At 52.3% G+C, this 25,982-nt stretch overlaps 1 protein-coding gene across 1 annotated transcript in view; it reads right to left on the reverse strand.

Moving 5' to 3' along the window:
• Positions 1–223: 223 nt before the first annotated feature.
• LOC106829470 (sodium- and chloride-dependent taurine transporter-like) overlaps positions 224–25,982 on the reverse strand; it is a 32,766-nt gene continuing 7,007 nt past the window's right edge. Inside the window, 11 exon segments of the mRNA XM_070493513.1 lie at positions 224–509; positions 3,283–3,468; positions 3,769–3,881; positions 6,627–6,866; positions 7,151–7,273; positions 7,762–7,886; positions 8,007–8,110; positions 9,096–9,230; positions 12,045–12,050; positions 12,053–12,279; positions 13,400–13,534. Of these exon segments, the coding sequence (XP_070349614.1) occupies positions 369–509; positions 3,283–3,468; positions 3,769–3,881; positions 6,627–6,866; positions 7,151–7,273; positions 7,762–7,886; positions 8,007–8,110; positions 9,096–9,230; positions 12,045–12,050; positions 12,053–12,279; positions 13,400–13,534 (1,535 nt within the window). The 3' untranslated portion in view covers positions 224–368.

The raw sequence follows: 25,982 nt of genomic DNA on the forward strand, positions 1-25,982 counted from the left end.
AATGAGATCTATTGCTGGCAGGATCAATTCAAGTGGTAAAAGTGTATGACAATCTCTAAGTTTATATACAGTTGTATATAAGAAAAATACAAAGAAAAATTTACCAAGTTCCCATAAAATACATCTAATTCAGTATGAAGGCTCTGCCTCGCCCCCGACATCTGCCTGTGGGTTTTCTCTTTGTACAAAATATCCCCAAATCAAAACAAAATACACATACGCACGGCACCACACACACACACACACACACACACATTTTCTGTGACAATTAGAAAAACTCCTAGTGCAATCTGAAGCTCTGTAAACCTCGTCCTACGGGCATCTAATGTTAGTAAACAGCAGGAAAGTGGCCTGACCTGGCCACGAGCTCACATCATGGTCTCCACCAGGATGTGCGAGGGTTTCATGAGAGCCCCGTTCACGGCCCTGCGGGAGTTGTAGGGCGTGGCCCCCTCGTGCTCCACAGCCCAGCGGTTGGGTTCCCTGGGGGTCAGCAGGTACTTGAGTCTCTGGAGAAAGAAGGGGACAGAAGCGGAGGAGAGTCAGGGGGCCTGGTTTCCCTCCTGACCACAGCCATCCACCCACTCTGGGTCCTGCCAGTGTGCTGTTTGGCCTTTTGCAAACTACTACCTTCTCTGGACCTCCCGTTTCAACTCTTAAGCTCCCTCCAGGCCCTGAATCAGGGCAAGATTCCTGTGGTAGTTCCTTGGCCAAGCCCTGCTTCCACACCTCAGAGGCAGGGTGACTCAGACCTCAGGCTCTGACTTCTTTCTCCCTTGGAGCTGGAATATGCCTCCTTGTGAGTCCCATCCCCCAACTTCTCTGACTTGCAAAGCGGCCAAGTTTCTGCAATTTGTATGCCTGAGGTCATATAACTGTCTGGAGCCTACCATGGCTCCCACCTTCCTCAAGGAGAAACTCCAACCCCCTTGGCCTCCCACAAGCTGCATCCCTGCCTCCCTGCAGACAGGTCTCCCCATCTCCCTGCGGGCATGCAGCTCTCCCTGCGAGGGCTGGGAGACCACTGCTTGTGTCAGAGCTGGGCCTCCCCCAGAGGGGCCAGAGGCGGCGCCGCCCGAGAATTCGCACAGGATCCCCGGGCAGGGCGAGTTTCGTCCTCCCCGCTGGCGGCCTGATCGTGGAGTCTGGGAGGGAAAGGCCCCCCTGGCCACCCAGCCAGCCAGAGCAGGACCGGGACTCCAACTCAGGGCTCTGGCCGCCCAGCCCACCTCCTGGCCAGAGACGTAAAGAGGAAGCAGTTGGAAACCACAAACTCTCCAGGCAGTGACGTTCAACGTAGGTATATAACAAGTGCTTAAAAGCTGCTATTAAAAGCTACAATATTTCATTTGAAAATCCAGATTTCCATCTGCCCCTAAAACATTGCAAGACCCGGCAACCCCAGACCCACATCCTCTCTTGGTGACAACGGGCCAGAGCTGATGAGCGCTGCCTGCTGTAGATTTCCATGGCCTTCTCCAGTTCACTCCCAGCCCTGCCCGGGGCTCCCCTCATCTGGGCTGCCCCTCTGGTCCCTGGAGGAGGAGACTGGAGGCCCAGGTAAAGGGCGAGGGGTGGAACACCAGCGGAGGGCAGGCTCTGCTCCCCTTGCATCGCTTTGCCTCTCGGTGCCTCTGGACAGCAGGTGTGCGCGCGGAAGGTGAGACAAGAGGCGCGCTCCCCCGGGCAACACCCGGGGCTCTGTGCATAAGGGGGGCGCAGACGCAGCTGGAATCCGCCCAGGACAGAGCTCGGGGTTGGCCGGTCGGGCGCAGAGAGAAGTTAGGGGCTGGGAGGACACCTCGGCACCCTGTGCAGGTGGGGGGTCGAGGGGCCCAGGGCACAGACGGATGGATGGGGCTCAACCGCCTGCAGAGGAGGCGGCTTTGGTTCTACGATATTTTTAAATTGAGTTTTGAAGGGACACGTTAGTGACCTGTTGGACGTGCTCCTCCTCGTGGCTGAAATATGTAATTGCTGTGGCACTGACCAACCAGAACAGACATCCAAGATCCAGTTAACCTTCAGTTTCTGGGTGGCAGGGGCATTCTGGAAATTCCTGGGGAGGGGCTGGGTTGGCATGGGGCATTTGGGGGCCACCTGGAGGGCTCAGGGCAGCAGCTATTACTCATCTGTTGCCAGGCCCAGTATTCCAGTATTTTAAGAAATGATAGGGCCGATCAGCCTTCTGCCTGAACACTGGGGTCCTTGCCTGTGTCCCCTGAGAAAACACAATGGTCTAATGCTGCAGGAACCCCCCAAGGGCCGTCGCAGCTCAGACTGACCCTGGCATCATGTCGTCCTCCCTCACACACCCCTGCTTCTGTCCTCGGCTTGCTCCCTTTGTGCCCAGCCTCCTCTCTCCCCCACCAGCACCACCTCCAGGCCATTCCCCTGCCCAGCAGGAAACCGGCCCAACCCAGGGGGAGCCAGGGCCCCAGGACATCCTGGCTCCAGATTTTTAAGAATAACAATAAAACAGCCCAGAACAAAACAGTGCAGCCTTGGAGCCAGCCCAAGCTCAAGGTTAAGAGAGAAGCTAAGAAAAGCCTTTCTTGGAAAGAGCTTGGCATCTCCAGGATTGCTGGAGGAATTTCCAAGAGCTGAGCAGTGGGCAGGGGCCGGGGGTGGAGCCAGGCAGGCACAGAGGCCTGGAAGTCGCAGGCTTGGCCTTGTGCAGGGGTGTCATCTGAGGGTCGGGCGGCAGGTGTGGCCACAGATTGGGGAGGGGTCCCCAGCGTGGGCTGGGCTTATCTGAGACGTGGCTGGGGGTGGCGGAGGGCTTCTGGGTGGAGCTCAGGCTTCCTCCCGGCTCCTTGTCTCCTGTCTCACCACCTCAGAAACACAGACCCCACTGCTCCCAGGATAAAGCCCTAGCTCTTAGCTTGGCACCCAAAGCCACCGTCGCCTCTCCAGCCTCATCGCCCACTCCCCAGAACATGTCACTGCTGCCCAAGCGCTGTCACAGCTCCTGGCCTACGAATGCCTCGTGCCCCACACCCTCCATCTCACATCCTCTGCTTGGCAAATCCTTCCTCGTGCCCACAGCCCTGTCTGAACGTCCCCACAGAGCCTTCTCCCATGTGAACTGTTCTCTGTTCCTGTTTCCCATGATGCACTCTCCTGCCCACAATCTCACCCACTCCATGGGGCAGGTGAGGGGTCTTGGACTCAAGAGAGGGCAAGCAACGTACCCAAGGTCACACAGCAAACCAACATCCACCTGGCTTTCAGCCTCTCGCCCTCCCCGCATAGTCTAGCCTCAGGGTCCTGCATGCTCACCACAAGGAATGGCCCTTTCGTCTGGCAGAGGCGGATGCCCACGACCAAGGGGACACACAGCATGGAAGACAGGGCCAGGCTCCAGCCCAGCCCGATGGCCCAGGTGGGGTACATGTAGACCTTGTTGTAGGTCAGGGGCATGTACTTGACGAGCAGAAGCCAGGACGGCCAGAGGCCAGGGCAGGTCTGAGCGAGGCTGTGAGTGCTTAGCTGTTCTGGTCGTGGTCTCACAGCAAGGGGCGGGCTCCCCTGTGCACGGGCTCCAGGAAGCACAGGACACTGAGGACTATCCATGATGGGCCAAGCAGCGGTCACCTGGTGCCCTGAGCAGAGACACTGCTGGCCGCAGTTGCTGCAAGTCTAATGTGCGGGTGGGGAGGGGCCTGACCGCCTGACCACCTCACGCAGCGCAGAGGAGGGGCTTTTCCAGAACCGGGCTCGCCGTGGGCAGTCTCACTCTAGGCCCGTCCCTCCACCTCTACATACCTGGCTGTCCAGCCCAAGCAGGAGCAGCATGATAAAGAAGAGAATGGACCAAAACGTGGGCAGCGGCATCATGGTCACAGCTTTAGGGTAGGCGACGAAGGCCAGGCCAGGACCTGAAGGGAAGAGGAAGGGGGAGGGGCAGAGGGGAGACACATCAGCGACCGAGCTGCCCGGGTGAGCACGGAGCTCACACAAGACACTCGGGTCTGAGGCAGGTCTCCCAAACCCAAAAAGCAGGGAGGAGGAGCCAGGTCTGACTTCTTGCCTGGGAGAAGACACCAGCCCCTCTCACATTTGGGTGGGGCACACCGGGGCTCAGGCGGGGCCGTGTTAGCATCTGTCTCCTACACTCAGCCCAAGTGGCCCCCTCACACACCAGAATCTGGCTGGACACTGGGTATCCGGGTAGAAGACGGGACTGAGCGTGGACTCAGTCTGCCGGCTTGGAAAGGGAGGGTCTCCCCCAAAACCAGAGCCACTGATGCCAATGTTTGCTAGAAGGAAGCCAAGGGGGAAGGCTGTGGTTATCTGATGACTGAAGCCCGTTTGCAACCACAAGGTTTCTACCTAAACGCTGCAGGAGTTGGAGACAAGAGAACACAGAAGCCGGCCCCGCAGGGGCGCGTCTGCAGGGGCGCATCTGAGACCCTTGAACAGCGTCGAGGCATGCGTGTGCGAGACCCCAGGCTCAGGAGACCCGGGCCTCCCTTCCAGCCCTCATTCGTCCACCTCCTATGCACAGCACCACATGCCCTCACCGGGCCTCAGTTTCCCCGCCTGAGAACTGAGGGGCAGGTAAGGGGAAACGGCTCCCAAGGAGCCTTCTCGTGTTCAGGTTCCCAGATGTTCCTTTTCCCCAGAAAAGGGCTTCTGGCTTCCTCAGAGGGGCCTCTGCCAGGATCTGGAGGCAGGTTGGGGAGACAGGAGCCCGTCAGCTCAGGGGGCACCTTTCTGACTGGAAACATTCCAGGGCCTCAGAGAAACGTCCCCTCCCGTCTGCAGCCGGCCTGAGAGAAGATGCCAGGGAGAACTGAGCTGTGACCGAGACCGGTGGGTCCAGGAGGCGGCAGGAGCAGCAAAAACAAGAACGCCTAAGGGGCCTGGGCTGAGAACATACAGTAAAATCCACGACTGAAACAAAAGAGGTCAAGAAATGTGAAACAGAAAGGGCTGGAGGGCTGGGTATGTAAAACAGATATCAGAAACAAAATGAGCGGTTTAAGAATTAAAAAAAACAACTTGGAAATAAAGTGGAGCCAGAAAGTACATCGTACAGCGTTAACCACAAATGTGGCGGGCGAGGCAAGTCCTGAAACAGCCCAGCGTCCACTCGGCCTGAGGAAAACCCGACGGTGACGGAGTGTCCTCGGGCGGCGATGCAAGAAAACCCCACGAGAAGTGGTGGGGGGTGCTCGTACCCACCCCAGAGTCCAGGTTGCGGCCTTTCCACCTCGACTGGGGCCCCTGGTACCCCCACATCAGCTCTGGCCCTGACTGGTCAACGTCACCGCGCGAGGGATCAGGTCCAGCTGACTGCGAGACAGATGTGAACCGGGCCCCCACCTCCACCCCCAGCCCCACCCTCGAGGAGGTTCTCAACGCACCCATTTCTGTACTTCAGTTTTGCCTTCTCTAGCCAGCTACCGGGAGAGGGCCCGAGCGTCCTTCTCTACAAGTGCACAGGGCATCAGAGGGAGAAGTCCACGTGGAAGACGGCGGCCGCCAGCACCCCCGCCTGCCTCTCCCAGCAGAGGATGAGCGCCACCCCACTCTCCTGTGGCTAAGTAATTACCTTGTTCAAAGATAATTACTTTGCTCAATACGGTGCTTGTTAAAAGCTTATGCGAGAAATAATCGTGTGGGCTCTTCAGACATCACGTGGGGAATCAAGGACAAGGGTTTGGACAGGACGGGAGGGAAGAAGCAACTTAGGTCGACGACACACAGGTACAAAGACACCTCGCTGTCCACACAGGAAAGTCTGTTTCATATACTGATACGCATCTCCCCGCCCAGGGTCCCTCCACACTCCTGCAGCTCCCCATCCTTCAGAACTGGTTTTCGAGCCGCCAACTGGGAAAAGCTGCAAAGGAGGCGTGAACCGTCCCCTCCTCATGCTAACTGCCAACTGCCAAGCAGCTGGTCTTCTGGGGCTCTCAGGGAAGGAAAACTATGTCCAAGGTCCGATCTGGGACCGGGGGCAGTGGAGAGAGGCGTGGGGCCGAGGCGTGGACTTGCTGAGCTCGTCCTGCAGCGGGTGTGAGGATGGGAAGCGAGGAGGAAGGCAGGCCCAGGGGTCTGAAAGGTCAGAGGAGCCCAGACAGAAGGGCCAGAGGTCGTCACATATGTCCAGGGTAGAGTGGGGAGGCCGGAGGGGAGACACGATCACGTCTGAGGGGCCTGCCAGCATGTGGGGACTCCTTGTCTAGGAGACCCCAGCTCTGACCCTGACCAGCCCGAGCAAGGCCCTTGCTCTCAAGTCGCTGGTCTCCTCACCTGAATGGACAAGGCTGAGGCAGCCCTGACCCCCAGGGCTGGGGTTCTGTGGCTGGGGAACCAGGACACTGCCCCTCGTGTCCAACAAGGGCAAGGGCAACGCCACGGTGGGGACGCTGGCTCTGCCTGACCCTGGTCTGTGGTGGTCCCTGGAGCCAGGACCCTCTACTCTCTTCTGGTCCTGAGAAAAGCCTCAGCCCAGGACCTTCGCCTGCCTCCAGGAGGCCGCGGAGAGGACGTGAGAAATCAGGAGATCAGGCAGGGTGGGGGGAGCGTGGGCGGTGTGTAAAGCAGGTAGGGGCCACCCACGCTCTGGCCCCACTTTCTCCTCCAGTGCCACTCTCTGTCCAGCGTGGGCTCACCTCCACCGTTTTTGTAGCAGAGGTATGGGAAACGCCAGACGTTGCCCAAGCCAACGAAGCCGCCAGCCACGGAGAGCACAAAGTCGATCTTGCTGGACCACTTCTCCCTCTGTGGGGGCTTCCCCTCGGCCTCGTCCTCAGGCCGCGTGCCCGGGCTCTTCCCTGGCGACGGCTTCAGGATGTCCTTGTGGAAGTCTTTCAGACACTGCAGCTTCTCCTTGGTGGCCATCTCCTTGCTCTCTACGGGGGACAAAGCAGAGCCCACCGTGAGGTCATAGGGAGCCCACGTGTCTTCAGCACAACCTCCTCCTCCTCACCCTCGGGCCGGCTCTGACCCGCCCAGGCCTGCGGCAGGGGCCCTGCCATCGCCCTGTCCGTCCACTGCTCTGACAACATCCTGAGGGAGTAGGGCTCCCTCTAGGCGACCATGGACCTCGTGATTCAGGAACGGACGGGTCCCATTCCCCAGGCACCTGCTGACAGCGGCACCGGGGGCCCATGTTTGTTGTCCCCAAATGTCATACCTCGTCCTGCACCTGCAGGCAGATGAGCACGAAGCCGCCCTGGCCTGGCATCCTCTCTCACAAAACGCGACACTCCCCAGGCCGTTCCAAGGCACCTTGCAGATAACAGCCTGCCTGCAGTTTCTGCAAATTAACATGCTATTTCCAGATTTCGGATTTGCACAGAAAATGACTGCTCCCATTTCACTCATTCACCCCAGTGCCCGGCCCACAGGAGGGGCTCGTTCCTAACTGTTTAAAGAACAGATCAATGTAAACAATTGGTGGCTGACTTGGGCTTGAGTCAGGAAAGTGGCTTCTGTTGCTGAAACCAGGAGTTTGCTGGGGAAGGAGGGGGAGGGGGGAAGACCACAGGAAAGTAGCTAAATATTCCCCAACTTAACCAGCCCCCATGTTCCTGCCGCCCCTTGGGCCAAATTGCAATGAAAGTGCTTAAAATTTAGCTTTTGTACTCTCTGGTACTTGGGGGACATCTTGGTGGGGGGGTCCATTTCAGAAACCAGGCTCGCCCCCCCCCCAAAAGCCCCCTGGGGTCTGGCTTCATGCCTGCAGTACTCGGCTTACACACTAGGTGGCAGTGCCCACCACCACTGCCACCAATACCACCATACCTGACTCAGCCACATCAGCAATGTCCACCCCTTGCTCTTGTGCCATGAAGCCCAGGATGGAAAAAATTGCGAAGCCAGACACAAAACTGGTACCACTGTTGAGGCATCCCAGCAGCATACAGTCCCTAAGTCACACACGTCAGGGAGCAAGTTAATTCACAACGCGAGGAAGCCACGCTCCCTACTTCTCTTTAAACGTCATCAGCATTTCCAAGCTCCACCAGGCCCGCCGGCGCGACACTTGCCTGTACGAGTTGTACTTGTACTTGTTGTAGCTCCCCAGCGAGGTCATGGCCCCCAAGCAGATGGCATAGGAGAAGAATATTTGGGTCCCAGCATCGATCCATACCTACGGGGGTGTGGGGGGCAAGGAGAGAGAGAAGGGGCTGTTAGAGCCGGCTTCCTGGAGGAGGCGGCGTGGGTCCTGCCACCTGGCCACGCAGGACTGCACCTCAAAGTGTGCAGACTCTCGAATGCACTTGGAGCGTCTGTGCTGGAATCCAAGGTGCCTTTCCAGTGCTATTTTGTGGGTTCAAAGAGTAAAGATTTAGCCCAGTGCCAGATACACGGTGACCTGTAAGTCAAGGCTGCTACCATTACTGTGATATTGTCCTGGGACCCCTGAGTTGGAATGGGGAAGAATTCCCTCACGGGTTATGAGGGTAAAGCCGCTCTCCAGAACCTTCATCAGGCAGGTCCTGATGGCCACAGAGCTGCCTTCCCAGCTGTCCCTTGATGCTGGCCAAGCCCCCGCACATCCAAGGACAGTGCTGAAGGAAACCTGAAGCAGCACAGGCCCCTGGAGGCAACTGGAGGCTGGGGACCAAAGGTCCTTAAATGGACCAGTGCATCTCCCAGGGTTTTGTCCAACCCCCTGCAGTCACGCGGCTGGGGGCCAGGAGGTGGACACTCGGAATCTGCCCGTCAACCTTCCAAGAGGCCACCACCTCTGAATTCCGTCCTCGGCCAGGAAGCCAGCAGCTCTCCCAGCCGACTCTTCCCCTCCCTCAGTCAGCCCGGCGGCCGCTGAGGGCAGAGGCGGGGTCGGAGGAGGAGACTAGCTCTTGAAGACTTCGCTTACCTGGCTCAGCGCCTAAACGAGACTATAACTGGCTGCTCTCAGGAGTGCTCGACATGAAAAGGGCCACACACAGCTGGAAAGGCCCCCGAGCGCAGCGAACGACCCGCCACAGCCCAGCAGAAAAGGAGCAGGGGCTGATGGCCCAGCTAGATCTGCACACGGAGGAGCCACAGAAACTGTGCTGCCTGCTTAGCTTCCCCCACACCCTGCCCTGCCCGCCTGGTGGGAGGGAGGACGGGCGGCCCCGCGGTACCTGTGGGTCCTCAAGGCGGCTGATGTCAGGGTACAGGTAGAACTTGATGCCTGCGCCTGCGCCGGGCAGCGTCAGTCCCCGGATGAGCAGCACCAGGAGCATGGCGAACGGGAAAGTGGCCGTGAAGTAGACAACCTGCGGGGGATGACAGGGATTCAGGGGGGCCTGTGGCAACACCTGCCGCTGTTGGATTCAAGCATCCGCTCCAAGGCAGGGGGTCTGGAGCCTAGCTTGCTGTTTCACTTGCTGTGTGACCTTGGGCATGTTGCTTAATTTCTCTGGGCCTCAGCTGTCTTATCTGTAACCTGGGCATAATACAAGTATTAGTGAACCAAAGTGGGTTGGCTTCTTGGTGAGTTGAAATCAAAGCCTTCACTAGAAGTAAAATAAAATTTATTTGCTCTTCTCACACAACTGGCAGGCCTGTTTCTTTCACCTAAGCCTACTTTCAAAGCTCCCCCTCTGTGATCCCTGTTCCTCCCCAGGGCTCTAGAAAGGAGGCAAGTTCTTTGTGGGTGTTTGGATGGACTCACAAAGCTCTGCTAGAAGCTGGGGGAGGCGGTGTGAAGGCTGGAGTGGGAGGTGAGCATCAGGCCAGCGGCTCGTACTCCATGGACTGAGCAAGTCCACCTGCATCGTGTGGGGCCTGGGCAGGTGCCTGCAGGGCAGGACACTTCTGAAGACAAACACTGTTAATGTCTTCTGGGCCAGGAAAGGGAGCTGGGGCACTCAGAATGGGGGTTCCGGAAGCGGGGCACCCAGGACCCCCCAGGAGAGCCCAGTCTGGGGGACGGGCAGGGGAGAGGGCACGGGTGAGGACTGACACCCTGAGGACCTCATCACTCCTGTGAACTCCTCCTCAAGAGCCCTCGGGCCTCCGAGAGCAGGGAGCGGAGCAGAGGACAGCCCCTGTGCAACAGGGGGGCCACACGGGCATTTGAGAAGGGGCCGTTGTCAGTCTCTCTGGAGGTCATGTCACTTGAGTTCCAAATGCCCGAGGGGAGCAGTTGTACCCACTATGAGGACATCAAATAAACAATGGCCCACCTTTATCAAGCAGGTTCTCAGGGCTGGCCATTCACGATCTCATTCAGTTTAGGCGGCTCTACAACCCTAAGGACAGTGCCCTGAAGTCCAGGTGAGGACAGTGAGGCCCAGAGAGGGAAAGGCACCTGCCTGAGCTAGAAGTGGCAGAGCGAGGGTTCGAATCCAGGCAGCCAGGCCATGCCAGAGGCAACGAGGCCCCGGCCGGCACCCGCGTGGCTGGCTGAGTGCCAGTGTCCCGGGTGGGGTGGGCCCCGGGCGGCGAGGCTGTGCCAGGAACAGCAGAGGACGAGCAGGGCTGTGGCCTCGGGCTCCATTCAAGCAAAGAATGAAGCGCTTGCATTTCTTTCTCTGTAAACTCAGCTCTCCAGAGGGGGAAGCTGAGGAGGATGAACGTGCTTGTAATGCCTCTTTGTCTGCAAGTGGAAAACACGTCCACAAGCCCCAGGGACCCGTGAGCACACCCGGAAGGCCCGCATGTCATGATGGAGACATGCACCACGCGAGTGAGGGCCGACTGAGCCTTGCTCGCCCACAGTGTCCCAGCCCCGGCCCTGAAGCCTGGCCAGTCAGCGGGCAGCCCCCTCTTCTGCGGGCCTGCTCCTGCGCCAGGTTCGGAGAGGTGGGGGACACCTGGAAACAGCAAAGTCACACACAAAAGAGAGGGGGCATCATCTCGTGATGACGAGGGACCACCCCCTTCCTTAACTCTGTCCCCACCCCTGGCTCTCGGCCCCCACGCAAGGCCTTCCCTCAGTTCTTTCCAGGCTGAGGGGCCGCACCCAACTGCGGAGCCCCACATCTGACAGCTCACGGAGCGAAGGGAAGTGAGGCACTAATACATTTTTGGTCGGCCCCCAAGCACTGTGTTCGAAGGACTTCCCTGTATGCCAGCTAAGAATTCCCCGCCTTCAGGTCTCCATATCCTGCCTTTCTGATGTCTGTCCTCTGTGTATACTCCTGTAGTTATTGACTGTACTGTGGTACACTGTGAAAATGCCCCTAATTCTCCACTCTTCTCATAAAGACACAGAGCGTATTTCCCCAGCTCTTGCACCTAGGTTGGTCTCGTGGCTTTCTCTGGCCAATGGGACGTTAACAAAAATGACGCAAGCAGAGGCTTGAAAAGTGCTCCTGAATTGGGGCATTCCCACTGGTTGTTTCTGGAATGCTGAGCCACGATGAACAAGCCCAGGCTAGCCTGCTGGACTAATTGGGACCAGTTTCCCCTGGCACCCCAGCCACCAGCCAGCCAACCGCCAGAAGAGCTGCCCTGATGCCCTACATCTGAGCTACCCGTGAGGGAGCCCAGCACAGACCAGAAGAACTGCCCAGCCAAGCTCAGCCCAAACTGCCACCAGCAGAACCATGAGCCAAATAAATGGTCGCTGGTTAAAGTCTGGGGTGGTTGTTACACAGCAAAAGCTAACTGATACGTATTTTCACTGTGTCTACTCACCCTTTCACTTGAGTAACTACCTCGGCTTCACGTGTGCATTCTTCTCTGGGCAATAACAGCTTTGATGTGCTCACTATCTTTTTCCTAATATACATCATTTTCAGACACCATAAGTACATATACCTGCCTTTGGGAAACAGTGCCTACAGAGATCCCATGGGTGTAGGGACGATTCATTCCCCTCGTTTGACCGTTAAAGAAACTGAGGCTCAGAAAGGGGCAGTGACTGGCTGAAGGGCCAACAGTCAGTAAAATGGTAGATGTGGGATTTGACTCCAGGCCTGTCAGAGACCAAAGGCATGGATTTATCTCCAAATCTGTACCCTCCTTCCACTGAACCCAAGATAGTTGCTCCCACTCCCCTGGGGAGAAGATGAGGGAGTTGGCTGTCCGCTTTGCACCCACCCCACGCGCTCCCCTCCTTCCTTCAGTGAGGCCGGCCTTACTCCCAGAACTCGGTGACAGGGGAGGTGAAGTTGCTGGTGTTGAGGCTGTCCCACAGGCTCTTGTTCTTGCGCAAAGTGTCCTCCATGCACTGGGGCGTGTTCCAGCTGTGGTTGCAGTGCGCCCAGGGCAGCTCCGACTGGAAGGACTGGAACAGGTAGTATGTGGCCCAGGCCAGGATGACAATGTAGTATATATTCAGGAGGGACACAATCACGATGGAGGCATAGCCGATGCCTGCAGGGATGAGCAAGCAAGGGGAGCATCAGGAGGGAGGCCAGCCCTACCATGGCCACAAACTCATCTGCAAGGCCCTGGCGTCTCTAGGCCTGGGACCAGAAGGGACCCTTCAATAGTGAGCAGCAAATATTTGCAGGATGAATGGATGATTGGATGGATAGAGAGGTGAAAGAATGGATGGTTAGATAAATGGGAGAGTTGGATGAATCGAAGGATGTATGGAGGAGGGCTAGATCAATGAATGGATGGTTAGATAAATGAATAGCTGATGGATGGATGAAGAGATGGATGGTTGGTTGGATGGTTGGTTAGATGGTCCGATAGCTGAAGGGTTGGGTGCTGGATTGATAGATGGATATTTGATGTGTTAGATGGATGTATGGATGGTGGTTGGTTGGGAGATTAGGTAGATGGATGGACGGATGAATGAGTAAATGAGCATGAATGGATGGATGGATGGTCTATTAATGAGCTTAATGGAAAAAAGGATTAATGGATGGATAGATTTATATAGATAACTGAATGAATAGACACACACATCCTCCCATGCCTGCCAATTATAATCATAACAGTATTACCTTATGAGTGCATACTCGGTACTAGGCATGGGACACAATGTTATAATAGTAATAAAGCTACTGTTAATTCGGGGCTTACTATGTGCACAAAGCACTTTTATATGGCTATGCCATTTTCTCTTCATAGCAACCCTACAGAGTAAGCATGTTATTTCCATTTTATGGATGAGGAAATTGAGGCACAAAGAGATTAAGTGACTTTCGCAAAATCACAAGAGTTGGCAGGAGGAGGGAGTGAGACTCGAACCCAGACAGAAAGGCTCCTGAACCCGAGTGCTCGTCTCCTGCACTGCGCTGCGAAGCAGCTGCCAGCTTACCGACCCTCCAACAACCCAGAGAGGCGGGACAGCTGGCACGTGTGGAGCAGTTACTGTGAGCAGCGGCGTCACGTGTATAACGTACTGGCTGCTACCTACAGTCAGGCACAGTGCCAAGTGACTCACATCCGGCTCCAATGTACCTGGCAAATAGTAGGTACTCCACAAAAACTGGCTGAATTGATGAACACCAGGCCCGGGTGACCTCTGTCCCAGACTCACCGGAGAACAAGGGACAGATCTTTTCCCAGCAGGTGATGCCCCCTTCAGAGGTGTACTGGCCTATGATTACCTCCAGGAAAAACACAGGCAGGCCGCCCCCAAACAGGAAAATAAAATACGGGATGAGAAATACACCTGCAGAGAGAGCAGAGTGGGGTGAGGGTCAGGCCATGGCTGTCGTGGGGCGAGGCCGCAGGAGCTCACGCCCAACCCTCCCAGCTGGGGGAATCCCAAAGAGCGAGTGAGGGATGCAGAGGGTAAAGGCCAAACCCTTGGACCTGGTTGAAAATTCTCCAGGCCCTGCCTATCTGTCTGGCTGGCATCACCTCCCAGGGTGCCCTCTCACCTTCCAATCTACCAGGTGCTTTACGCCTGCAAGCCTTTATTTAAGCTGTGCCGACTGCCTGCCTGCCTTCCCCATGTCTGTCCATCTGAGTAAGGACTGGTTAGCCCTTAAGACTCATCTCAAATGTACCTCTCCTTGACACCTGCACCTGCCCTTCCCCACGCCCACCCAGGCCAGGAGGTGGAGAACTAGCTGGGAGGGTGCAGTGATGAGAAGCGAGAGGTGGGCACCTCCAGCTGGGGTGGGAGCCAGGGGAGGAGCGAGGGGCAAAGAGTCAAGGCAGGGGTCCTACCTGGTGTCCACTAATGGCTTCAGCGGGTCCATAAACCCTGTGAAACTGTGGGCAACTTGGGTCTATGTGTGAGTGCTTTGTTCTGGGGCGTGTCTAGGGCACTCATCAGAGTCCCAGAGGCACCTGACACCTACAAAAGGTTAAGAAACCAGGCTCTAAGGCGGGACGTCCCGAGCGGTGGTTCTCCTAACTCGGGCGGCACGCGGCAGGCCCGTCTCTGCTGACACGTAAGCCCCTGATGAGGGGCGGTCACGAGAGGAAGCAGCTCCCCCGGCCAGTTCTCGTCAACTCTTTCTTTTTTTCAATTATTTTATTGAAGTCATAATGGTTTATAACATTGTGTAATTGCAGGTGTACATTATTGTTTATCAGTTTCTGTACAGACTGCATCGTGCTCACCACGATGTCTAATTTTTATCCATCACCATATAAATGTGCCCCTTTACCCCTTTTGCCCAGCCCCCCAACTCTGTTCCCCTCTAGCAACCACTAATCTATTCTCTTTGTCCATGTGTTTGTTTATCTTCCACATATAAGTGAGATCACATGGTGTTCAACTCCCTCTGTCTGGCTTATTTCACTTAACAGAATACCCTCAAGGTCCATCCATGTTGTTGCAAATGGGACGATTTTGTCTTTTTTACGGCTGAGTAGTATTCCATTGTATATATATATACCACATCTTCTTTATCCAATCATCAGTTGATGGGCACTTGGGTTGCTTCCACATCTTGGCTATTGTGAATAATGCTGCAATGAACATAGCAGTGCATAAATTTCTTTGAATTGTTGATTTCAAGTGCTTTGGATAAATATCCAGTAGTGTGATAGCTGGATTGTATGGTATTTCTATTTTTGTTTTTTTGAGAAATCTCCATACTGTTTTCCACAGTGACTACACCAGTTTGCATTCCCACCAGCAGTGTATGAGGGTTCCCTTTTCTCCACACCCTCTCCAACATTTGGTATTTTTTGCCTTGGCGATTATAGCCATTCTGTCAGGTGTAAGGTTATATCTTGTTGTAGTTTTGACTTGCATTTCCCCAATAATTAGTGATGTTGAATATTTTTTCATGTATATGTTGGCCATCTGTATATCTTCTTTGGAAAAATATCTGTTCACATCCTCTGCCCATTTTTTGATGAGGGTGTTTGTTTTTTTTGTTGTTGCTGAGTTGTATGAGTTCTTTATATATTTTGGAGATTAACCCCTTGTCAGATATATAATTTGCAAATATTTTCTCCCAGTTGGTGGGTTGTCTTTTCGATTTGTGCATGGTTTCCTTTGCCTTGCAGACGCTCTTTAGTCTGATGCAGTCCCATTTGTTTATTTTTTCTTTTCTTGCCCATGTCTGAATAGACATAGTATTCAAAAATATGCTGCTGAGATCAATGTCAGAGCATACTGCCTATATTTGCTTCTAGAAGTTTTATGGTTTCACATCTTACATTCAAGTCTTTGATCTATTATGAGTTAATTTTTGTCTATGGTGTAAGATAATGGTCTACTTTCAGTCTTTTGCATGTGGCTGTCCAGTTTTCCCAACACCATTTATTGAAGAGACTTTCCTTTCTCCATTGGATGTTCTTGGCTCCTTTGTTGAAGATTAGCTGTTCATAGATATATGGTTTTAGTTTTGGGCTTTCAATTCTGTTCCATGATCTGTGTGTGTGTTTTTCTGCCAGGAGCATGCTGTTCTGATTCTTATAGTTTTGGAGTATATTTTGAAGTCAAGGATTGTGATGTCTCCAGTTTTGTTCTTTTTTCTCAGGATTGCTTTAGCTCTTTGGGGTCATTTTGTCTTCCATATGAATTTTAGGATTCTCTGTTCTACTTTGTGAAGAATGTCACTGGGATTCTGATTGGGATTGCAGTGAATCTACAGATTGCTTTAGGTAATACAGACATTTCAACTATGTTTATTCTTCCGATCCATTACTTAGAATATCTTTCATTTCTTTATGTCATCTTTGATTTCTTTCAATAATGTCTTATAGTTTTGAGTGTATAGGTCTTTCACCTCTTGGTAAATTTATTTCTGGATATTTTATTCTTTTTGTTGTGATTGTAAATGGGATTGTATTCTTGAGTTCTCTTTCTGCTAGTTCGTTATTAGTGTATAGAAATGCAACTGATTTTTGTTAGTGTATTTTGTACCCTGAAACTTTGCTGTAGTTGTTGATTATTTCTAATAGTTTTCTGATGGATTCTTTTGGGTTTTCTACATATAGGATCGTGTTGTCTGCAAACAGCAAGAGTTTCACGTCTTCCTTTCCAATTTGGATACCTTTTATTTCTTTTTCTTACCTAACTGCTCAGGCCAAAACCCCAAGTCCTATGTTGAATAAGAGTGGTGAGAGTGGGCACCCTTGTCTTGTTACTGTTCTCAGAGGGATGGCTTTCAGTTTTCCACCATTGAGTATGATGTTGATTGTGGGTTTGCCATATATGGCCTTTATTATGTTCAATTATTTTCCTTCCAGACCCATTTTAGTGAGAGTTTTTATCATAAATGGATGTTGGATCTTGTCAAATGCTTTCTCTGCATCTATTGAGATGATCAAGTGATTTTTATTCCTCATTTCATTAATGTGGTGTATCACATTGATTTGCAGATGTTGAACTCTCCCTGCGTCCCTGGTATAAATCCCACTTGATCATGGTATACAGTCCTTCTAATGTATTGCTGTGTTTGGTTTGCCAATATTTTGTTGAGGATTTTTGCATCTATGTTCATCAGTGATATTAACCTGTAACTGTCTTTCTTTGTGTTGTCCTTGTCTGGTTTTGGTATCAGGGTGATGTTGGCCTCACTGTGAGCCTGGGTTTGTCTTTAGAGCTGAGTTGTGTTTCCTGGAGGCAGCATATTGTTGGGTGTTGTTTTTTAATCCATCCAGCTACTCTGTGTCTTTTGATTGGAGAATTCAATTCATTTACATTTAGAGTGATTATTGATATATGAGGGCTTAACGCTGTCATTTTATCTCTTGTTTTCCAGTTGTTCTATGCTTCCCTTGTTTCTCTTCTCTTGTATTTCTGACTGCCATTTCAGTTTGGTGGTTTTCTGTGATGGTTTTCTCAGTTTTCTCTTTATTTATGATTTGTGTCTCTGCTCTGATTTTCTGTTTAGTGGTTACTATGAGGTTTGTGTAAAAGATTTCATAGATGAGATAGTTGATTTCCTGATAGCCTCTTATCTCCATCAGCCTAAGCAGGTTCCACCCCTCTCCTCTTCCCCTTCTAAGTTATTGCCACAAATTATTCTGTTTTGTGTTGTGAGTCTGTGATTAAAATGAAGTGTTCATAGTTATTTTTGATGCTTTCCTTCCCTTTGTCTTTTATAATTGTTTGCTAACCTGTTCTGATAACGAGCTGCAATTTTCTGATTTTGTCTGTCTATTTACCTCCTTGCTCAAGGCTCTGTAATCCTTTGCCTTTTTGTTTCAGGTCTGAGGGCCTTCTTGATCATTTCTTGTAAGGGAGACCTAGTGGTGATGAACTCCCTCAGGTTTTGTTTATCTGGGAAAGCTTTTATTTCTCCATCATCTCTGAAGGATAGTGTCACCAGATAGAGTATTCTTGGCTGAAAGACTTGTCTTTCAGTATTTTGAATGTATCATTCCAACCTCTCCTAGCCTGTAAGTTTTCTGTTGAGAAGTCGGATGAGAGCCTGACACGGGTTCCTTTGTAGGTTATTTGTTTCTGCCTTGCTGACCTTAACATTTTTTTCTTTGTCATCAACTTGCCAGTTTTACTATTATATGCCTCGGAGAAGGTCTTTTTGCATTGATGTAATTAGGAGTTCTATTGACGTCATATACTTGTAAGTCCAGTTTCTTCCCCAGGTTTGGGAAATTCTCAACTATTATTTCTTTGAACAAGCTCTCTGCTCCTTTCTCCCTCTGGAGATACCTCCCTCTGGAATACCTATAATCCTTATGTTGCATTTCTTAATTGACTCAGATAATTCTCAAAGAATTTCTTCATTTTTTTTTAAAGTCTTAGTTCTCTCTCCTCCTCCACCTGAAGCATCGCTATACTTCTGTCCTCTAAATTACTATTCTGTCCTCTATAACATCAGCTCTGTTTTCTAAGGATTCTAGATAGTTTTTTTTTATCTCATTCATTGTGTTCTTCATCTCCAGAATTTCTGGGTTTTTTTTTTTTAAGAGTTTCAATCTCTTTCGTGAAGTATTCCTTCTGCTCATTAATTTTATTCCTGAGCTCATTGAGCTGTCTGAGTTTTCTTGTAACTCGTTGAGTTTCTTTATGACAACTATTTTGAATTCTCTGTCACTCGAATGTAAATTTCTGTGACTTCAGAATTTGTTTCTGGAGACTTGTCATTTTCCTTCTGCTCTGAAGTGTTAATGTATTTCTTCGTGGTGTTTGATGAAGTGACCCTTTGCTGGTGCACAGTGGTAGTATCAGGTCACAGATTCCACTTGCACCTCTGGAGGGGGGCAGGCAGGAGCTATGTTTTGTGAACCCACTGCGTCTGCTGAAGTTGTGCCAATAGGGCTTGTCTGCGTTTGCCCACTGGCCACAGCCGTTTGGCAGGTCACACACGCACATGCAGTTGCTCTGGTGCAGAACCGCGGCCTTGGCCGGAGACCAGCTGATGTAATCACATGATTGAGTCACGTGGTCTATATGCTCCTGTCTTGGCTATCGGTTCCTAACTCAGGCTAACTCAAGGATGACAAGTTCAAAGGCCGCCAGGGGCCTGGTGGGCAAAGGACAGAGTACAGTGGGGAGGCCACAGGGAGGAGCAGGGACTGTGGCAAATGGGAGCCTGAGTTCCAGCCCCAGGCAGCTCTCCTCAGCTCTAGCTACTGATGGGCCCACTGGGGCTCGATGCTCCCATTTCTCGAGAGATGTTGAAATCTGAGACATACGCAGATACACGTTTGCCAATTCCTAACACGGTGTGAGCCACTGCCCTCTTTGGTCATACCATTGCCTACGTCCCCCAAGGCAGCCACAGCCAAGGGCAGGACAGGCTTGCCTGGAGATGCTGACCAGCCTGGCCTCACAGGCCCAACGGCTCGCCCCAGTGAGGTCATCCAGGAAGCCCAGCATTGTTTTGCCCAGAACAAAGATGAAACAATGAGCAACAATATTCCTGTCCTAGTGAAAGTGAATTCTGTTTGGGGGATTGTTTTCAGCATGACATCTCTGGGGACAGGGCTTGTTATCTGCCTGGGCTTCAGTGTCTGTGGGCAAGGTCCTCCCCTCCCCTGCTCTGACGGCAACACGCCACCCCATGAAAGCTCAGGTCCACCCTCCGAGACCCCCCACCCCCGCTGACAGCACCTTGCGTGGCTCATGCTCAGCCTTCAACCTACAGAAGTGTTGGCTTCTCCCCAAGCCTCACGCAGCCTCCTCCTTCGCAGGTCAGGAGGCGGAGGCTCAGAGCAGGGGAAGGTCTGGGCCAGGTCACACAGCCAGGAGCGGTGGGTCAGGATTCACACCTAGATCCTGACTCCATGCCGCTGGTGCCACCCTGGCACCCTGGCCACCAAGGTGACCTCTAGGCAGGGACCTACCAGAGCAGTGCGAATTTCTTGGTCTGTGGTTTGGAAAGGAAAAAGTGGCTGAAGGTGAACAGGTTTTGCAAAGAACTGGCCTCGGGAACAGTCCTGGGAGGGGAGGATGTGGGCCCAATGGACAGCCACCCTGTCCTCTCCCTCACAAAGTCGTCTGCAGGTAAAAGGTCTAGAGACTGAGTCCAGATATTTCCTCATCTCCCTGGAGGGGGCAGGCCCTGACCCAAAGCCCAGAGGACCACAGGCGGACAGCAGAGACGGAACAAAAAGGAGGATGTGCAGATCCCGGGGGTGGGGGCGGGGGAGGCCGAGCAGGCTCCTGTGCGGCAGGGCTGGGCCTGGGGACAGGCGGGGCTGCAGGGGCAGGATGTCCAGGGGCTGCCCTGGAGGTGACCGTGAGCTGGGCACATGCCGTGCCCAAAACAGAGGTGCCCAGGCACCGGCGGAGCAGGCCACTGAGCCGGGAAGGGCCGCGGCGGGGGGTCAGGACGCTGGGTCTAGTTCTGGGTCTGTCGGGTCACACAGGCCAAGTACTTCCCCTTTGCATCTCGATGTCCAGGGGTAGAACCAGCAAGGGCGGCTTTGGCAAGCAGTGACTGGTGGGCAACACTGACCGAGAGCACGCCCGAGGGGCAGGCGCTGCTCCAGGAAGAGGGCACGGAGGTGAGCCCCGAGGAGCTGACCCTCCGGAAGGGGAGGTGGACACCAAACACACACACGAATACATGTTTACGACCCGGGCTAGCATGCAGAAGACGACCCAGCAGGACGAGGCAGAGGGGACGAGGGCATGGGGAGTCCACAAGGCCTCTCTGAGGGGGTGACGTTCAGCATGGCAGACGCTCACTGAGGACTGGCTCCGGGGAGGCCCTGTGCAAGCCCATCCAGATACCAACGCATTTATTCCCCTCAGCAGCCTGGATGAAGGAATGAGGCCCAGAGAGGTGAAGCCATATGCCCAAAGTCACACAGCTGGGATACTTTCCAACCCAGCGGATAGGCTCCAGGATCTGTGCTGTCAATCACATTGAAGCTGAGATCTGCACAGCAAACACCTGGGGGAATGGTGTCAGAGCAGGGAACAGTGTGTACGAACAGGGCCACCCTGGGCATGGTAAAGGAAGAGAGAGAAGGCCAGTGTGGGACAGAGCAAGGGGGCACAAGGCTGGGGTGACCTGCAGCAGAGGCAAAGCCTGCAGGCCAGCCTTAGGACCTGGATTTATCCCAAGGGTAGGGGGAGCCCCTGGAGAGTTTCGTGCGGCCCCAGCGAGGACTCAACCTGTTTGGCTAAAAGCCCGGGCTTGTCCCTGCCCAGCCGCCCCGCCCCCACTCTGCGAGGGGATCTGAGGGCCCACACTGGGCTCTGCCCTGTAAGCAGTTGCTAGTGGGGACTTTCTAGCAGGGGCCCGCAGAGCTCAAGCACTTACCCCCGACACCCTGGAGCCCCCCAGCCTCCCCGTGACCCGAGTTGCTGTGGGACAGGCTGAAGGCGGCTGCTGTTTTTTGCAAAGAGGAACCAGCCAAGGATGGGCCATAACACCCTTGGCCAAGGGCCACACCACCAGTGACACAGAGAAGAAAACGCTCTAGTGCGTGGTGCGTAGACCCTCCCCTCCCCGTGGGTCTGGAGAGAACGGGGCGGCTTCGATGCTGTCTGATCCACACAAGTCACCTCTCGGAGCTGAACAGGCACTTCCACACCTGGGGCTGGTTGGGAGGAGGAACCCCAAGCCCCGGCTGTCCCCTGCCAGCTGTGGCCCTACTGCACGCTGGCCCCGGCCCACTGCAGGGGGATGGCGTCCCCTTCCTGCCCTCGAGGTACTAATGTCATGACAGGGCAGAGGGGCTCGCTCTGTTAAAGTAACACAAAAGTGCTTCTGCAGGTTCAGGCCAGGATTCACGTGTCCGAACAAGACAGGTTTCAAGGAGCAGGGCCTGTGACCCGATCCTGGCCAGGCCTGCAGCCTGGCTGGCCCTGGACTCCTGCAGGAAGGCGAGGGTGCAGGAATGGTCAAGCCTCACGGAGTCTGTCTGAGGGGACTCGGACCCCAACGCCACTTGGTGGATTTGCAGCATCTGCTGCCGTGACCAGAGCTCAGCCGAGGAGGTGGATGCAGGAGCTGGCAGAGGCTGCCACGACGCCTACAGGGCGCTCGGGGGCCGTCTTCACGCACAGCGGGTAAGTCAGCAGGCAACGGCCTCCCGGCCCTGACTCACCAGCCACAGGCCTGTCACTCTTCTCCCCATCAGCGTCACCACCCCCGGCCGGTTTTGCCGGAAGTAGGGGTGGGGAGGGGTCGACCTTGATCCTGAAGCAGGCTCTGCAGAGCCCAAGATTATTTCTGGAGGCCACAAAAAAAGAGACACAAGAAAAAAGAAAGGCTCGCTTTCCATTTCCTCAAACTTCCCCTTTTAAGCCCGAGAATCTACAGCTGCCCTCCTCTCGCTGGCTGTGAAAAGCAGAGGCAGCCCCTCCTCCACTCTGCAGACACTGGAGAGAGACAGGCGACCCAAGGCATCAAGGGCACGCCTGGGCCCACGCTCAGAGCCCAGCCACCCCCAACTCTGCCACCGACCGGAGCTCTGCCGGAAGTCACAGCTCCATGGAAACCAGCCAGGGCACTCCTTGCTGTACGGCCCTGAGCAAGTCGCCTCTCTCAGCCTCAGTGTTACCGTCTGTAAGACGGGCGCATGTCCCATCTCCAGCCATGAGAACTCCCAGGCCATTGAATGTTTGTAAACAGCTCCCTGCTCTCATTGCTTTTTTTTTTTTTTTTTTATTAATGTTATGATAGATTACAACCTTTTGAGATTTCAGTTGTACATTTTTGTTAGTCATATTGTGGGTACACCACTTCCCCCTCCGTACCCTCCCCCCACCCCCCCTTTTCCCTGGTAACCACCGATCAGATCTCCTTCTCAATATACTAATTTCCACCTATGAGTGGAGTCATATAGAGTTCGTCTTTCTCTGACTGACTTATTTCGCTTAACATAATGCCCTCGAGGTCCATCCACGTTGTTGTGAATGGGCCAATTTCGTCTTTTTTTATGGCTGAGTAGTATTCCATTGTGTATATATACCACATCTTCTTTATCCAATCATCAGTTTCTGGGCATGTAGGCTGGTTCCACGTCTTGGCTATTGTAGATAATGCTGCGATGAACATAGGGGTGCAACGGACTCTTGAGATTTCTGACATCAGGTTCTTAGGATAGATACCCAGTAGTGGGATGGCTGGGTCATAGGGTATTTCTATTTTTAACTTTTTGAGAAATCTCCATACTGTTTTCCATAGTGGCTGTACCAGTTTGCATTCCCACCAACAGTGTATGAGGGTTCCTCTTTCTCCACAACCTCTCCAACATTTGTCGTTCTTGGTTTTGGATGTTTTTGCCAATTTAACGGGGGTAAGGTGATATCTTAGTGTAGTTTTGATTTGCATTTCCCTGATGATTAGCGATGATGAACATCTTTTCATGTGTCTATTGGCCATATTCATATCTTCTTTTGAGAAATGTCTGTTCATGTCCTCTGCCCATTTTTTGATCGGGTTGTTTGTTTTTTTGTTGTTAAGCAGTGTGAGTTCTTTGTATATTATGGAGATTAACCCTTTGTCGGATAAGTGGCTTGTAAATATTTTTTCCCAATTAGTGAGCTGTTTTTTTGTTTCAATTCTGTTTTCCCTTGCCTTGAAGAAGCTCTTTAGTCTGATGAAGTCCCATTTGTTTATTCTTTCTATTGTTTCCCTCAACTGAGGAGTTACAGTGTCCGAAAAGATTCTTTTGAAACTGATGTCAAAGAGTGTACTGCCTATATTCTCTTCCAAAAGACTTATTGTCTCAGGCCTAATCTTTAGGTCTTTGATCCATTTTGAGTTTATTTTGGTGTGTGGTGAAAAAGAATGGTCGATTTTCAATCTTTTGCATGTGGCTGACCAGTTTTCCCAGCACCATTTGTTGAAGAGACTTTCTTTTCTCCATTGTAGGCCCTCTGCTCCTTTGTCGAAGATTAGCTGTCCATAGATGTGTGGTTTTATCTCTGGGCTTTCAATTCTGTTCCATTGATCTGTGGACCTGTTTTTGTACCAGTACCATGCTGTTTTGATCACTGTAGCTTTGTAGTATGTTTTGAAATCGGGGATTGATATTCCGCCGGCTTTGTTTTTCTTGCTCAGGATTGCTTTAGCAATTCGCGGTCTTTTGTTGCCCCATATGAATTTTAGGATTGTTTGTTCAATTTCTGTGAAGAATGTTCTTGGGATTCTGATTGGGATAGCATTGAATCTGTAGATTGCTTTAGGTAGTATGGACATTTTAACTATGTTTATTCTTCCAATCCATGTGCAAGGAATGTCTTTCCATCTCTTTATGTCATCGTCAATTTCTTTCAAGAAAGTCTTGTAGTTTTCATTGTATAGATCCTTCACTTCCTTGGTTAAGTTTATCCCAAGGTATTTTATTCTTTTCGTTTCGATTGTGAATGGGATAGAGTTCTTGAGTTCTTTTTCTGTTAGTTTATTGTTAGTGTATAGAAATGCTACTGATTTATGCACGTTAATTTTATACCCTGCTACTTTGCTGTAGTTGTTGATTATTTCTAATAGTTTTTCTGTGGATTCTTTGGGGTTTTCTATGTATAAGATCATGTCGTCTGCAAACAACGAGAGTTTTACTTCTTCGTTACCTATTTGGATTCCTTTTATTTCTTTTTCCTGCCGAATTGCTCTGGCCAGCACCTCCAGTACTATGTTGAATAGGAGTGGTGAAAGTGGGCACCCTTGTCTTGTTCCTGTCCTCAGAGGGATGGCTTTCAGCTTTTGTCCGTTGAGTATGATGTTTGCTGTGGGTCTATCATATATGGCCTTTATTATGTTGAGGTACTTTCCTTCTATACCCATTTTACTGAGGGTCTTTATCATAAATGGGTGTTGGATCTTGTCAAATGCTTTCTCTCCATCTATTGAGATGATCATGTGGTTTTTGTTTTTCATTTTGTTGATGTAGTGTATCACATTGATTGACTTGCGGATGTTGAACCATCCCTGTGTCCCTGGTATAAATCCCACTTGATCATGGTGTATAATCTTTTTGATGTATTGCTGTAATCGGTTTGCCAAAATTTTGTTGAGGATTTTTGCATCTATGTTCATCAGTGATATCGGCCTGTAGTTCTCCTTCTTTGTGTTGTCCTTGTCAGGTTTGGGGATCAGAGTGATGTTGGCTTCATAGAATGTGTTAGGGAGTTCTCCATCTTTCTCAATTTTCTGGAACAGTTTGAGGAGAATGGGTATTAAGTCTTCTTTGAATGTTTGGTAGAATTCTCCAGAGAAGCCGTCTGGTCCTGGACTCTTGTTTTTGGGGAGGTTTTTGATTACCGTTTCTATTTCTTTACTTGTGATAGGTCTATTCAGATTCTCCATTTCTTCCTGATTCAGTTTGGGGAGATTGTAGGAGTCTAGGAATTTGTCCATTTCTTCCAGGTTGTTCTCATTGCTTCTTTTAAACACGTTTCTCCTCAACAAGGAAGGACCTTCTTCCTTCCTCGATCCAAAATTGCCTCACCCTCACTCAGAAATTCAGCTCGAGGAGAGTCTGGCGCCTGCAGAGTGAACAGCCTGGGATTTAGCAGGACAGAGGTGTGACTGACTAGCGACACCTGCCGCCCGCGCTCCGTGTCCCAGAGCAAAGGGGCTTGTTGCCTGGACTTCTGCTCCACTTACCTGAAAGTCAAGTTTCAGGCATCTTCCATCATCTGGAGCCCACCCGAGGTCCCCAGGGGCTACGGAACCACTCATCCCGGGCTTCCTCACGCCCCCATACACGGGCTCATGCTGTTCCCTGAGCCTGGCACACTTTCCCCGAGCAGCCCATGGGCGATTCCCCAGGACAATGGCCCCAAGGACCCCCAGTGCCTTCCCTTGGCTCCTCAGGCCACCCCACCTCTGCCCCTACTCACCAGCCCCTGCTACAATTGTCTGCTTCCTCCTCTGTCGCCCAGGCCTGCTTCCTGACACCCAGGACAAGGCTGAGCACGGTGAACACTGCTCGGATGGAACACTCAGTGCCCAGGGCTCTGGGGACACCCCAGTGTAGGAGGAAATACCTTCCACCTTGTAGCTGCGAGGGCTCCTCGATTTGGGGGACAGAGCAAAGAACAATGGCAGACATTTAGGACATAGGCAGGACTGTCAACAGAGGCAGGATGGGCCCTACACACCCTCTGATGGAGAGAGGGGATGCATTCCTGGCCTCTGAGCAGTTCCCCCCAAATGGTCAAAACCCTTCACGGCTTTGCCTTTTTTTGAGACGAGCCCCAAATCTTTAGGAAATCAATTTTCATTAAACAATGTGTTCCCTGAGCATCTACCAAAAATGACTTTGAAGTGAATTCT

This window comes from Equus asinus, chromosome 21, assembly GCF_041296235.1.
Source record: "Equus asinus isolate D_3611 breed Donkey chromosome 21, EquAss-T2T_v2, whole genome shotgun sequence".
In the NCBI taxonomy this organism is placed as follows: domain Eukaryota; kingdom Metazoa; phylum Chordata; class Mammalia; order Perissodactyla; family Equidae; genus Equus; species Equus asinus.